At 36.5% G+C, this 14,024-nt stretch overlaps 1 protein-coding gene across 1 annotated transcript; it reads right to left on the reverse strand.

Annotated features, from left to right (window-relative positions):
- Positions 1 to 1,555: 1,555 nt before the first annotated feature.
- LOC127626215 (dynein light chain Tctex-type 1-like) lies at positions 1,556 to 9,474 on the reverse strand. The gene is made up of 5 exons (XM_052101839.1): positions 9,358 to 9,474; positions 8,872 to 8,913; positions 8,036 to 8,159; positions 2,415 to 2,492; positions 1,556 to 1,702 (listed from the first exon to the last, which is right to left on the reverse strand). Exons 1-5 carry the CDS (start codon positions 9,382 to 9,384, stop codon positions 1,626 to 1,628), a joined length of 348 nt encoding a protein of 115 aa, XP_051957799.1. The 5' UTR covers positions 9,385 to 9,474; the 3' UTR covers positions 1,556 to 1,625.
- Between the last annotated feature and the right edge of the window lie 4,550 nt (positions 9,475 to 14,024).

Genomic DNA, 14,024 nt, shown 5'->3' on the forward strand with positions numbered 1-14,024 from the left:
AGGTCTCGCTATATCATGTCTATGAGCATATTGCTTGGAACGAAGTGTAATTTTACAGTTAGGATGTGAAAATTCCCTACTTGCTAAATGGTCTTCCTCTTTTTCAAGTGGAACTTAAATAAACCTTTTGAAATCCATTGTTGAGTAACACAATCAAGAATCAAAGACATTTATTTTAAAGGCATATTCCAGGTTCAAACATGCATAATGTGTCATAATGCTGATTAGCACAAAAAATAATTGTAACTCATCCCTTGTTTTCTTAAAAAAAGCAAAAATCGAAGTAGCGAGGCCCTTATAATAGAAGCCAATGGGGCCAGTCTTTGGAGGGTTTAAAGGCGGAAATGTGACGCTTGTAATTTTATAAAAGCACTTGCATTAATTCTTGTTAAAACTTGTGTATTATTTGAGCTATAACGTTTTTTAAATAATCTGGGATTGTTGACATTACATCATCATGGCAACGAAGTTGTAAAGTTGGCTATAGCTTTACACAGAAAAGGTTAGTAAGCTATTATATCACACTAAAATCATGTTAACACAAACAGTATATTGTTTGTGTCTTGTGGATATACTTTTGAGTCTTTTAATGTTTACAGATCGTAATTGCCTCACTGTAACCCAGACTTTAGCTTTTTTTAAATAACAGGAGGGACAAGTCAAAATGAATTGTTGTGGTATTCAACATTACGCCACACATGCAGTCGATGGCGCTTAACTTGTATTGAACCCGGAATGATCATTTATTAATTGCTCGTCAATTAAATGTTCCAATGCAAAACAAAGTCAGCTATTGAATTCAACAAAGCATTCAATTTCAGTGCTTTTTATTAATGTTAATAAGGTGTAATGGATAGTGAAATTTCCATGTAATACTGTTCAGACCAGCTTTGTTTGTGCGTCTTTAAAAACGTAATCTTCTGATATCTTATTGTTTCTATTTTCTTTCTGTTAGCAATTTACTAAAACCAGTTTAAGTGTTGTTTGATTTCAGAGGTTAATGGAGGGAAATAAACCTATTTCAGTTCCTAGAAAAACTGCTTAACATGTTATTATGTGTACTGTTTGTCAGTTTCTCCTAATATTGTGGTTTTGAATATGCTTTTACTTTTTCAGGCTTTGAATATTGTATGTGTAAATCCTCAAAAGACAGAAGACTAAACTAAAGGGGTTCCTGTAGCTCAACTGGTAAAGCATGGCGCTAGCAATGCCAAGGTTATAGGTTCGATTCCAAGGGAACATAAACTGATGCAATGTATACCTTCAATGCACTGTAAGTCTGCCAAATGCATAAATAAATATAAACCATGATACATTTACTTAACACTGGAATATTAAATCCAAATCCGACAACTTTAATAATTAAGCATCAACACATGTGCAAGAGCAAAAAAATAAATAAAATGGCAACTACAGGTACAATGTGTGTATGATTGAAAAGCACTTGCAATACAGTCGAATCTTTGTGAATTGGGCGTAAACAAAAATGAACCTGGTTTTAGTCATTTCTCATGAGGTGTGTTGCAGCAGACAGCTTTAAAACAGACTTTAGGACGTAAACGTCAGGGTGAAGATGGCGTTGCCCTTCTATGCCAGCGTTTGTGCATGTATCAGGCTTGGTTCCTTCATAGCCCATTAGCCACAGCAAACACACTGACCACACAGTACATGGTGCGGTTCTCCCACCGGACTGTGCAACTTCCTGTTAGAAGACACACATATTTAGTTAAATATCTGTCCCAGTCGTGTGATGTGCCACCATGTTGCCATACTATATTGAAAACAGGTTTAAAAGGGCTAGGAAGAACAAAATGTAACTGCATTACAAATTCGATGAACATATTTAAAGAGGCAAACAAAACTGACATGTTAAAGCTGATGTATGTTCTGCTATAGACTTATATTGAATGCATCTAATTAAACCTTGGCAAATAAAGTATGTGCACTGTGTCTCATTACAGAACCAAAGGATCCTTTTCACAGACTGTGATGATGCAAAAGCAAACGTTTTATATTTTAATTATTATTATTTTATGTAAATTATAAAATTACTCTTTGAATTTTACCCTGGCATTAAAAAATAAATAAAGTCAACATTGCTGCGATGGGGTTTCTAATACTGCGTAACGTTCAATTTAGTATCTTTCTCGACACTTTTTCCATTAATTTATTTTTTTCTTCATTTGGAAAACTGTGGAAACATAATAGTGGATCATTTATTTAGCTCCTGAAGCAAAAATCTATGCAAACATATTTGCAAATAAAAGAGTACACCACTATAGTTTAAGTGATCACAACATATATATATATATATATATATATAAAAAATGGACATTTATTTAATAAAAGAAATAAGAAATGGCACAGCTGCTTTCTCACGTTTGAGATGATATAAAAATAACACAAAGTTTTACCGTCAGTGGTAGTGTCCCAGTAACACGAGTTTGCTGTGTGAAGACCTGCACCGCTTTTCTGCATCACGGCACAGTTAACTGAAAAAAAAAAAATACATAACATATACAATCAACAACAACAATTTAACTGTAATCTTTCAGGCTTGTGCAATACAACAAATAAAATATAACATATATAAACATATACAATTTATATAAGAAGGGCTGTCTTTTTAACGCTTTAATTCACTGCAAGTAATTGTATAAAAAATAGCGTAATTAATCATGTCCCCGGACCGTAATAAGGAATATTCCTTTCATTGGCGCAATTTAAGTACCAAGTGTTTTCAGCAGGGGGCAGTAAGCGGAACTCCAGCTGTATTGACAACAAACCACACTTGTGACAGCACAAGATGAGAACGTGTTCAAACACACCTGGACAGAGCGCAAATTTAAATGCAGGGATCCCGAGACATGTTTTTCTAAGTTTATGATGCGACTCATCCAAACTGAGATGCTCCAAAAGCGCCTGTCTGATGCATGTGTACGCCTTCTGGCAGCTCCAAAAGCTATTGGCTATCTGGCAGCTATTTTGCGAGATGAGTTTACGCTTAAAACGTTAAACTCTCTTTAAAACTTAAAGTCATGTGTACGGGTATCATTTGAAAGCTTAGAATCTGAGCTTTTCAAAGATACCATCAATTCTGCATTTATGTTACATAAAATAACAAAATAATGCCAGAAAACATCTGTATCGCAAATAAGCACCACCTAGAGGTAATGAGGTACAAATATCAATATTAATATAAAAGTCTTTCAAATAGCACCTAAGTTGACAAGCCTATTGTTTATTTTGTTGCCCTTATGCTACAGTTTGAAATATTTTAAAAAGAATCACAAAGTCAAATATTATTTCTGTAAGACATCAAATACAAATGTCACTTTTACCGATCAATGTTGCTGTCAGCCCCAGATATCTAAAATGTATATCTATTCTTACCTTTCTACAAAATTAGCCATTTTTTCCTAGTCTGTGAGCTTATTTGTGTGAATAAGCCAATGTTATATAATAAATGTCCAGAACAAAATATGCAATCTTACAGGAAAAGCATGCTAAACAAATCATCAGAGAAATATGTTATTGACAGAGCTTTCTAATGACACCTAGATTGAGCTTCTAGTCCACTCAGATGTTGAGATATTCGATGAAACAATGGGGAATTAGACTCAGTGTCTATGGACCAGCACATCTGTGAGGGCTGAGAGGCATTAGAGCACCACGTACATTTTAGATCTGTATATTGTGATGGAATATTTTTTCTAGTACTTGCTGCCATCTAGTGGAATAAAATGAGACCTTGCATGTAGATAGAGTGAACAGAACCAGAATTACACTGGTGGCCAAAAGTTTGGAATAATGTGCAGATTTTGGTCTTATGGAAAGAAATTGGTCCTTTTATTCACCAAAGTGGCATTCAACTGATCACAATGTTTAGTCAGGACATTAATAACATGAAAAATTACTATAACAATTTGAAAAAAAAAATCAGAACAGATGGCCGCCTCGGTGTGGAGCTCTCCAATTCTTTTTTTTTTTTTTGTTATATAGTCCTGTGTTTAGTAATCTTTTTCCAGTCAGTTTTACCAGGGACGAACTGCTGAACATTCGGCAGCACATACCAGATAATCTTTTCCCGGTTCTTGAATATTCTGACGTTTTGCAAAGGGAATGTTGGATAATTACAGTCAGGACCATAAATATTGGGACATCGACACAATTCTAATCTTTTTGGCTCTATACACCACCACAATGGATTTGAAATGAAACGAACAAGATGTGCTTTAACTGCAGACTTTCAGCTTTAATTTGAGGGTATTTACATCCAAATCAGGTGACCGGTGTAGGAATTACACCAGTTAGTATATGTGCCTCCCACTTTTTAAGGGACCAAATGTAATAGGACAGATTAACAATCATAAATCAAACTTTCACTTTTTAATACTTGGCTGCAAATCCTTTGCAGTCAATTACAGCCTGAAGTCTGGAACGCATAGACATCACCAGACGCTGGGTTTCATCAACCGCAACTGTCTTCAGTTCCTGCTTGTTCTTGGGCATTTTCCCTTCAGTTATCATCTTCAGCAAGTGAAATGCATGCTCAATCGGATTCAGGTCAGGTGATTGACTTGGCCATTGCATAACATTCCACTTCTTTCCCTTAAAGAACTCTTTGGTTGCTTTCACAGTATGCTTCGGGTCATTGTCCATCTGTACTGTGAAGCGCTGTCCAATGAGTTCTGAAGCATTTGGCTGAATATGAGCAGATAATATTGCCCGAAACACTTCAGAATTCATCCTGCTGCTTTTGTCAGCAGTCACATCATCAATAAATACAAGAGAACCAGTTCCATTGGCAGCCATACATGCCCACGCCATGACACTACCACCACCACGCTTCACTGATGAGGTGGTATGCTTTGGATCATGAGCAGTTCCTTTCCTTCTCCATACTCTTCTCTTCCCATCACTCTGGTACAAGTTGATCTTTGTCTCATCTGTCCATAGGATGTTGTTCCAGAACTGTGAAGGCTTTTTTAGATGTTGTTTGGCAAACTCTAATCTGGCCTTCCTGTTTTTGAGGCTCACCAATGGTTTACATCTTGTGGTGAACCCTCTGTATTCACTCTGGTGAAGTCTTCTCTTGATTGTTGACTTTGACACACATACACCTACCTCCTGGAGAGTGTTCTTGATCTGGCCATCTGTTGTGAAGGGTGTTTTCTTCACCAGGGATCCACCACAGTTGTTTTCCGTGGTCTTCTGGGTCTCTTGGTGCTGCTGAGCGGTGCGTTCTTACTTTTTAAGAATGTTCCAAACAGTTGATTTGGCCACACCTAATGTTTTTGCTATCTCTCTGATGGGTTTGTTTAGATTTTTCAGCCTAATGATGGCTTGCTTCACTGATAGTGACAGCTCTTTGGATCTCATATTGAGAGTTGACAGCAACAGATTCCAAATGCAAATAGCACACTTGAAATTAACTCTGGACCTTTTATCTGCTCCTTGTAAATGGGATAATGAGGGAATAACACACACCTGGCCATGGAACAGCTGAGCAGCCAATTGTCCCATTACTTTTGGTCCCTTAAAAAGTGGGAGGCACATATACAAACCGTTGTAATTCCTACACCGGTCACCTGATTTGGATGTAAATACCCTCAAATTAAAGCTGAAAGTCTGCAGTTAAAGCACATCTTGTTCATTTCAAATCCATTGTGGTGGTAGAATTGTGTCGATGTCCCAATATTTATGGACCTGACTGTAAAAAGACTTAAACTGTGTACTGCACATAATTATTGCTCAATGGGGCAATTTAACTGTTCATGAGATGGATAGCCTGAGGGAAAAACTGTTCCTGTGCCTGACGATTCTGGTGCTCAGAGCTCTGAAGCGTCGGCCAGAAGGCAACAGTTCAAAAAGGTAGTGGGCTGAGTGAGTGGGGTCCAGAGTGATTTTACCAGCCTTTTTCCTCAATCTGGAAGTGTATAGTTCTTGAAGGGGGGCAGGGGGCAACCAATAATCCTCTCAGCAGTCCGAACTGTCCTCTGTAGTCTTCTGATGTCTGATTTCATAGCTGCACCAAACCAGACAGTTACTGAAGTGCAGAGGACAGACTCAATGACTGCTGAGTAGAACTGTTTCAGCAGCGTCTGTGCAGGTTGAACTTCCTCAGCTGGTGAAGGAAGTACAACCTCTGCTGGGCCTTTTTCCACAATGGAGTCAATGTGTGTCTCCCACTTCAGGAGTTCTTGAGCCGGTGCATATTCTCAAACTGTTTCAAGCAATTCCACTGCTGAAAAGGCTGCTCCGAGGCCATAAACCTGGTTCTGCACCGGCCCCAAAAGCTTGCTGGTCTCTAGGCAGGAACCGATTACATCAGGGGATGGAAGGCGGGATAATGTTTCATCATCATGGTAAAGTTTTCCCAAACAACAACAGTAGCTACCGTCTGCAGCAAGGAGTACTTTTTCGCTTTTTTTTGGAGCATGTTATGGGACACCGACCAGCCTGCTAAATAACCGAGGCATTGAATCCAGTAACGCTAGAGATAAAAAGTTAATCGCCGGTGTCCTCTGCAGCTGATCTCAGTAAATTGTTATATTTGCCAACTTTGTCAACTTTTCTTACACAGTTGTCATCTTATTTTGTGTAAAGCTTTTTTCTGTAAGGGGATTTTTGACCAGCAACTCACTAAGTCTGGAAGATCACAGCTATGCTTTAAGTAAAACTGTGGGATTCTCAATCAATAATATTATATGCTATGGCAAAAATCCAAATACAACCATCTGCTACACCAATTATAATAATGATTCCACTGTAACAGTTTACAGAACTTAGCAATTTTATACAAACACATGATGCACCATGTTTGTTTATGTTTGTGGTAGTCACATGAAACTACCACGTAGACAGTAACCCGTTATGCCACCGTTTGGAAAGCACGGCCGGTTTACAATAGGTTCCAGATTGCACCGACAGCGAATCAGCAGAGCACAGGCTCGGCATGAGACCATTGCAATTTCGGTGGAAATATATATATACACACGTCTCTAAAAAGTCAGTAAACACACCTTTTAAAATAATTGTATTAAATGTTTTTCAGATATTTTTGGAAATTAAATTAATAGTGAGCTTTTAAATTAGAGTGTGAAAAATTGCAAAAATGTTGCCCAAAAATGCCCCAGTTGAAGAGGTTAATTTGATTAAAAAATATTGTATAGATTGACAGCCCTAGTTTTAAAATTACACAGGTCATTGACAAATAAGGTTGTCCGAGGTGATATAAAATGTTAAATATTTTTAAAAATCTAGTTTAAAACATGTGTCAGGTCTGTAGACACGTAATCTTTGAGTTCATGTTGTTTTTACAAACATGAAAATGTTAAACATTTATAACATTTTGGACAAAAAAAAATTATAAAAATATGTAATTACTTTAAAAATTGCATGTGGTGCAAGCATCAATTAAAAGGTATTAAAACAGATTCCTTACACCTTGAAAACATGAGTGCGCACACAACTTCCTCATTCATTTAAAAAAGTTTTCAAACATATGTTTCAAGGTGAAAAATATATTTTTTTACATATATTATGCATTATTCAGTAAAGAATATCAAGAAATGTTCTCATGGTTGCACCAAATGTGTCTTGATATTTAATGATATGATCAAATAATGATTCATTATTAAATCTTCACACTCAGTCTCCATAAATAATTGTGATAAACAATATTATTGTCATTATAAGTCAATAACGTAATTATCGTGACAGGCCTTCTCATGACAACGTTTATTTTTATCAAGAATTTCTGCTTTTAATGAGACTCCGGACAGTTGCACCACATGACATTATTTTAATTTAAGCCCCACAACAAATAACAAAATGACTTTTTAATGTCATTTAAAACATGTTCATCATATAAGAGGTGTATTCAAGTCATTGTTATGTGTGAATTGCATTTGCACAGTTTTTTTTTTTTTTTTTTAATTAATTTTTTAATTAATTAGACCATGACAAACACCCATAATCTATTTGTTTATAGGATGAATATAAGATGCAATCTAATATGCAAACGTCATACCAATGTACTTAAATGGCTTTCCCTGCTTGACTAGCTGAGTGAGAGCATGTTCGACTATGCTGGCTGTCCACTGGTTCACTTTGTTCTGGCTGTAGTCCACACCTCCAATTATACCCTCGATGCACTGTCAAATAAACACACAAACAGATTTAACCCTTGTGCATCAATAAAACAAAAAGACAAAAATGTCCACGGCAAAAAACTGCCATAATATTATATATTTATATTATTTTCTACTATCAATGAGTCCATTTTTTAAACCAACATCAGTCCTGATCATAACTACCAAATATTCATTCATTTTCAGGATGTTAACCCTTTGAATGCCAGTTTGTTTATATAATGCCACTGTTGTTTTTCACACACACACACACACACGCACACAATTTTAGCTCCATTGTTTATTCAACTGGCCTGCAGTGCTCTATAATACAGCAAACAGAAAATAGGAGAAAAGCAAGTATTTGCTCCATAGGCTAAACATGTAAATTTTGAAGCCAGGGCTCCAGAATGAAAGCATAATATCAGATGTCATGCTTTAATGGCACTGGGATCAATACTGCAATTTCAATGGGTTTCAATGGGGACATTTGTGTCCTGAAGGTCCAGAGTGTATCCCAGAGTGCATATTTGATCCCATTGGCATCAAAAAAATTAAAAAGACAAAAATGTCCCGAAGGTCGCACAAGGGTTAATAAAGCATGCTTACACCCAAAAGAAAATAGGCTAGCATTAATCCTGGAGGCATCAGCAGCAACAAAGCAATTAATTCATGTGAAACATCAATAGAAATTTATGCTTCTATGTGCGTGATCATACAGTCATTGGTTTTATACCTCTTTCACGACATTACTTGATTCATCTGGGCTGAAAGACACCTAAATGGAAATATGAGAAGAGATGAATTAGCTGTCAAACCATTTAGTTTCCCAAATCAACATTTCAGAGATAGAACTTTGGCAAAACCCTCAAAACATTGATAAACAAGAGCTTGATAACGATATTGACATATTTAGGCCTGATTTGTGTTTTGCTTATGAATTTTATAATTTAGCCACACCCAGAAATATGGCATGCACAAAATAAAAACACAATAATGTAAAACACAAAGTGAAATGCAGTTTTAGCTGATCTATGTAGATGTACAGGATAGTATAAGGATGTAAAACTGGTGTTTGATGAATTAAAGCTTTTGTTGTTGTCTGGATGAAGCGGTTAGCAAGCTAGCAATAAAAGCCGGTCTGTAGTTTCCCAGCACTAAACATAATACACAGATAACACGTTGTAACCATTTGCATCATGTCATGCCTAATGTAACACACTTCTTCTCCAGAATGGTACTCCTCCATCTTTTCTTCTTAAACGCGAAAAACCTGGACACAAGAAACTCCTCAGTTCTGATAGAAGTAGCGCTTTTCTCACTGACAGTTTAAAGAGCGAATAACAGTGAGTGCTGCCATCTAATGATCCTCCTCCGAGTCACATCTATCTATCTATCTATCTATCTATCTATCTATCTATCTATCTATCTATCTATCTATCTATCTATCTATCTATCTATCTGTCTGTCTGTCTATCTATCTGTCTTCCTTTCCTTTCTATCATCAGTCTTTCTTTTCTATCTATCTATCATTATTTTCTTTCTATCTGTCTATCATCAGTCTTTTCTATCTATCTATCATTCTTTTCTTTCTATCTATCTATCTGTCTATCATCAGTCTTTCTTTTCTATCTATCTATCTATCTATCTATCTATCAATCTATCTATCACTTTTCTTTATATCTGTCTAACATCAGTCTTTATTTTCTTTCTATCTGTCTATCATCAGTCTTTCTTTTCTATCTATCTATCTATCTATCTATCTATCTATCTATCTATCTATCATTCTTTTCTTTCTATCTGTCTATCATCAGTCTTTCTTATCTATCTATCTATCTATCATTCTTTTCTTTCTATCTGTCTATCATCAGTCTTTCTTATCTATCTATCTATCATTCTTTTCTTTCTATCTGTCTATCATCAGTCTTTCTTATCTATCTATGGAAACAGCAAAGACAAAATGTTTGTGTGTTGATGTTTTACTTGTATCATGTCAAATACAAAGGTTGTGAGATGATTCTCATAAAAATGCCATTAACAAAGACATTTTACATCACTGAAACAGTACAAGATGTTCAATATATAAAGTGCACAGGTGCCTTGAAATTGTTTAAAGGAATATTCCAGGTTCAATACAAGTTAAGCTCAATCAACAGCGTTTGTGGCATAATGATAATTACCACAAAAAATTATTTTGTCTCGTCCCTATTTTTCTTTAAAAAAAGCAAAAAATCAGTGTTACAATGAGGCACTTACAATGGAAGTGAATGGGGCAAATCCATAAACATTAAAATACTCACTGTTTCAAAAGTATAGCCACAAGACGTAAACAATATCCATGTTAACATGATTTAAATGTGATACATTTGCTTACTAACCTTTTCTGTGTTACATCATATCCAGTTTTAAAACTTTACTGCATGATGACGTAACACCTAAACACTAAAATGACCATAAAAACATGATTTAAAAAACTTTACCGCTAAAATACTACACAAGTTTTAAACTGATACTTTTATAAAATTATAAGCTTTACATTTCTCAATTTAAACCCTTCAAACATTGGCCCCATTCACTTCCATTGTAAGTGCCTCAATGTAACCTCAATTTTGGCCTTTTTTAAGAAAATGAGGGATGAGTTGAAATGACTTTTTGTGGTAATCAACATTATGCCACAAATTGAGCTTAACTTGTTTTTAACTCAAAATATTATTTTAATAAAATAAAATAAATAGGTTTTAAAACACACACACACACACACACACACTCACGCACACAAACACAATTATATTTAAGATATACGGCACATATCAGTAATTTAACTCCTAAGTAATGACATTGAAATAAAAATTTCATAGAAAAGTTGTACAAAACTCACACACAACATACATGAGGGAAATAGCATTATATAATGTAATACCAAGATCTATGTTAAAGCTACTTATTTTGAGGCACAGTCCCATTAACACCAACAATATGCTGCAGTTTAAACCATTGCCTAATTCCAGTTTTTGTTCCAGTCCCAGTTTAATATTCAGTCAAGGTTGTCAACATACACAGCAAGTCCAACCTGAGGGTCCGTACACTAAACCAGCTGGAATGTGTCAAAGCAGACTGCATGTGGCTGAGCGTGACCGACTGGCCCCTGTGGTCCGGGTTCCTGTCTGGGGTTCACTCTCTGACCCTCGAATCTCTGATCTTACAACTGGGTCTTCAGCTGTCGGTCTGCCTGTTGAGGTGCTCTCTGCTAGACTTTCAGCATTCTCTGCTGCCTTGTTGCCTTTGTTGGAAGATCTCATCTTGAAAATAGAAAGCTGAAGGTAGCATAGAAGATATGGATCAATTAATAGCCATCCAAATATGCACACAAATATATTTATGTGGTGCTCGCCCATGAGCCAAACTCATGAGCCAATAGCAAACATAACACTCTTTGTATATATAAACTATGTTTAGTACAATGAGTAAAGAGTTGGAGAGTTCAGATACCCTGGTTTTAGAGTCAGAAAGAGTCTTTGTTTTGTCTTGTTTGACTCCATTCTTGTCTAACTGTGTTTCTTCCTTTAAAGGAGTAGCAGGATCTGTTTGTTCTTCAGAATCCAACAGAATAAAGAGAGAGAAAAAAACAAAACAAGCTTTTTATAATCACTGTACATTACCGGTACATTAATGTACAAAGTAGACGCTTATGGCAACGTACAATACAGCGCACAACCACTCTACTAAATAATGCACTTAACTGGACCACAACAGGAATGAATGGTTGCTAAAATGAGAAACACCAACCTATTATTGGTCCATCAGGGACAGATCTCTCTTTTATGGTCTCGTTTTTCTGCATGGTGAGATAATTATGTCAATCAAACAAATCAAAACACTGTGTAAAACTGCAGAACTTTATTGGCATGATGCTAAATTAGTTTGTTCATTATAAATGATCATTAAATAAATATTCGGGGTTCAATGCTCAATCGACAGCACAAGTCGAGGTTATGGCACTTTTCCACTGCACGTTACGATTCGACTCGCCTCAAGTCTACTCGCTTTACATTTCTCAACTTGCATTTCCACTGCAGTTTAGTGTCATCTCAACGTGGGTGGGATTATAGGCTGATCGTAATAGCTGCGCCGCCTCTACTGCCGTGACATCATCTTAAATACGACACAAACTGACCAAAACAATAACACAGCCGCTAGCTGTTAGCTACTAGCTCATTGTGCTGCATAAAGCAGTTGTTGCATTGTGATCTTACACAAGGGTAACAGTTAAATGGGCCTGGTTGTTTTAGAAGCTTTTCAGTAGCTTGTCAACTAAATAAAGTGAAGCTTTCAAGCAGAGTATAGAGTAACAAAACGTACCATCCTCCATCGTGGATCAACGGTTGTCCAGGGCACTCTCCCTCCCATTGCACACTGGTTTAGATGGCGTCCATTTGGTCGAATCACTTCCACTTTTCCTTGATGGTTCTGTAGTCACTTTTAAGCTTTTATAACTTTTCCCTACACAGTTGGTAGGTCCGGTGGTAGCCGTGTGCTGCCAACAGCTGAGACACTTCCTGAGAGACTTTTTCATTTTGCTCATCGCTAACACCTCGTCAGCACCTCGTTTATTGACCACGGCGTGGTTTTGCGCACAGCCATTTCTTTTTTCACAATTCTAATGTCGCGTGAACAAATGATACTGTTATCATCATCGGAAATCCAGTGACGCTGGTAGTGACGATTCTCCCTGACCAATCAGTGATCTGCAGGATTTTGAAGTCACATTTAATATCGGTTCGGCTCGCTTGGAACCTCGACCGAGGTGGTACTAAAAAAATTTATCAGGTACCAGGTACTATCCACAGTGGAAGACCTAAAAAAGCGAGCAGAGTTGAGTCGAGTTGTACCGTGTAGTGGAAAAGCCCCATTACAGTGAGGCACTTACAATAGAAGTCAATGGGGCCATTATTTGGAGGGTTTAAAGGCAGAAATGTGAAGCTTATAATTTTATAAAAGCACTTACATTAATTCTTCTGTGAAAACATGTTTATTATTTGAGCTGTAAAGTTGTTTAAATCGTTGTATTTACGGTCATTTTAGTGTTTGCGCCGTTAAGTCGTCAATGCAATGAAGTTGTAAAATTGGACATAACTTTACACAGAAAAGGTTAGTAAGTGATTTAATCCCACTAAAATCATGTCAACAACGCATTTTTATTCACGTCTTGTGGCTATAGTTTTGAAACAGCGAGTATATGTTTAATGTTTACGAATTGGCTCCATTGACCAAAAAAAGTTTTAAAAAAAGTCCCAAAAATTTTTTTTGTGGTAATCAACATTATGACACAAATGCTGTTGATTGAGCTTAACTTGTTTTGAACCCGGAATATTCCTTTAACACAGGTACATTCCTAAAAAGCAATAATAACATCAGAGGCACTGTATTTCAAAGAATTATTCACCCAAAAATGTTTTTTCATGAAACAAAAAAAAACATTTTTTTTATTTGAAGAATCTATTTGCAGCTTTTGCCATAAAACTCTCAATTTTCACTTGTGTGTGATTTATTCCATAAATAAATGGTTCGTTTCAGGATACCTGTAAATCTGGCTCTATAATCCTTTGCTCCTGCTTTTCCGTTTGCTTTCTCCTCTCATCTAAAACATCCTCATTCTCCTCCAACTTTCCCCCTTCTTCTACATCAGCCTCCTGTTCCTCATCCTCCACATCATCATCGTCGTCGTCATCATCATCCGCTTCTTCCTCCTCATCTTCTTTCTCTATGTTTCCTTCCTTTCCATTGGTCTCATCTGTGCAAAACTCGAGAGTTTGGTGACCTTTATCCTGCAAGAAGTGTGAAAAGAGGTAATCATTTAGTAACTAATGCAGACAGGCTCCTGTATGTCAA

Source organism: Xyrauchen texanus, chromosome 32 (assembly GCF_025860055.1).
Source record: "Xyrauchen texanus isolate HMW12.3.18 chromosome 32, RBS_HiC_50CHRs, whole genome shotgun sequence".
NCBI classification, from domain to species: domain Eukaryota; kingdom Metazoa; phylum Chordata; class Actinopteri; order Cypriniformes; family Catostomidae; genus Xyrauchen; species Xyrauchen texanus.

What these genes read in the sequence shown, in the direction of transcription:
- LOC127626215 (XM_052101839.1), bottom strand. Translation starts at nt 9,384, where the DNA reads ATGGAGGAGTACCATTCTGGAGAAGAA. An exon ending in AGTACCATTCTGGAGAAGAA is followed by an intron (nt 8,914 to 9,357) that starts GTGTGTTACATT and finishes ATTTCCATTTAG; the next exon opens with GTGTCTTTCAGCCCAGATGA. An exon ending in CTGGGACACTACCACTGACG is followed by an intron (nt 1,703 to 2,414) that starts GTAAAACTTTGT and finishes GTCTTCTAACAG; the next exon opens with GAAGTTGCACAGTCCGGTGG.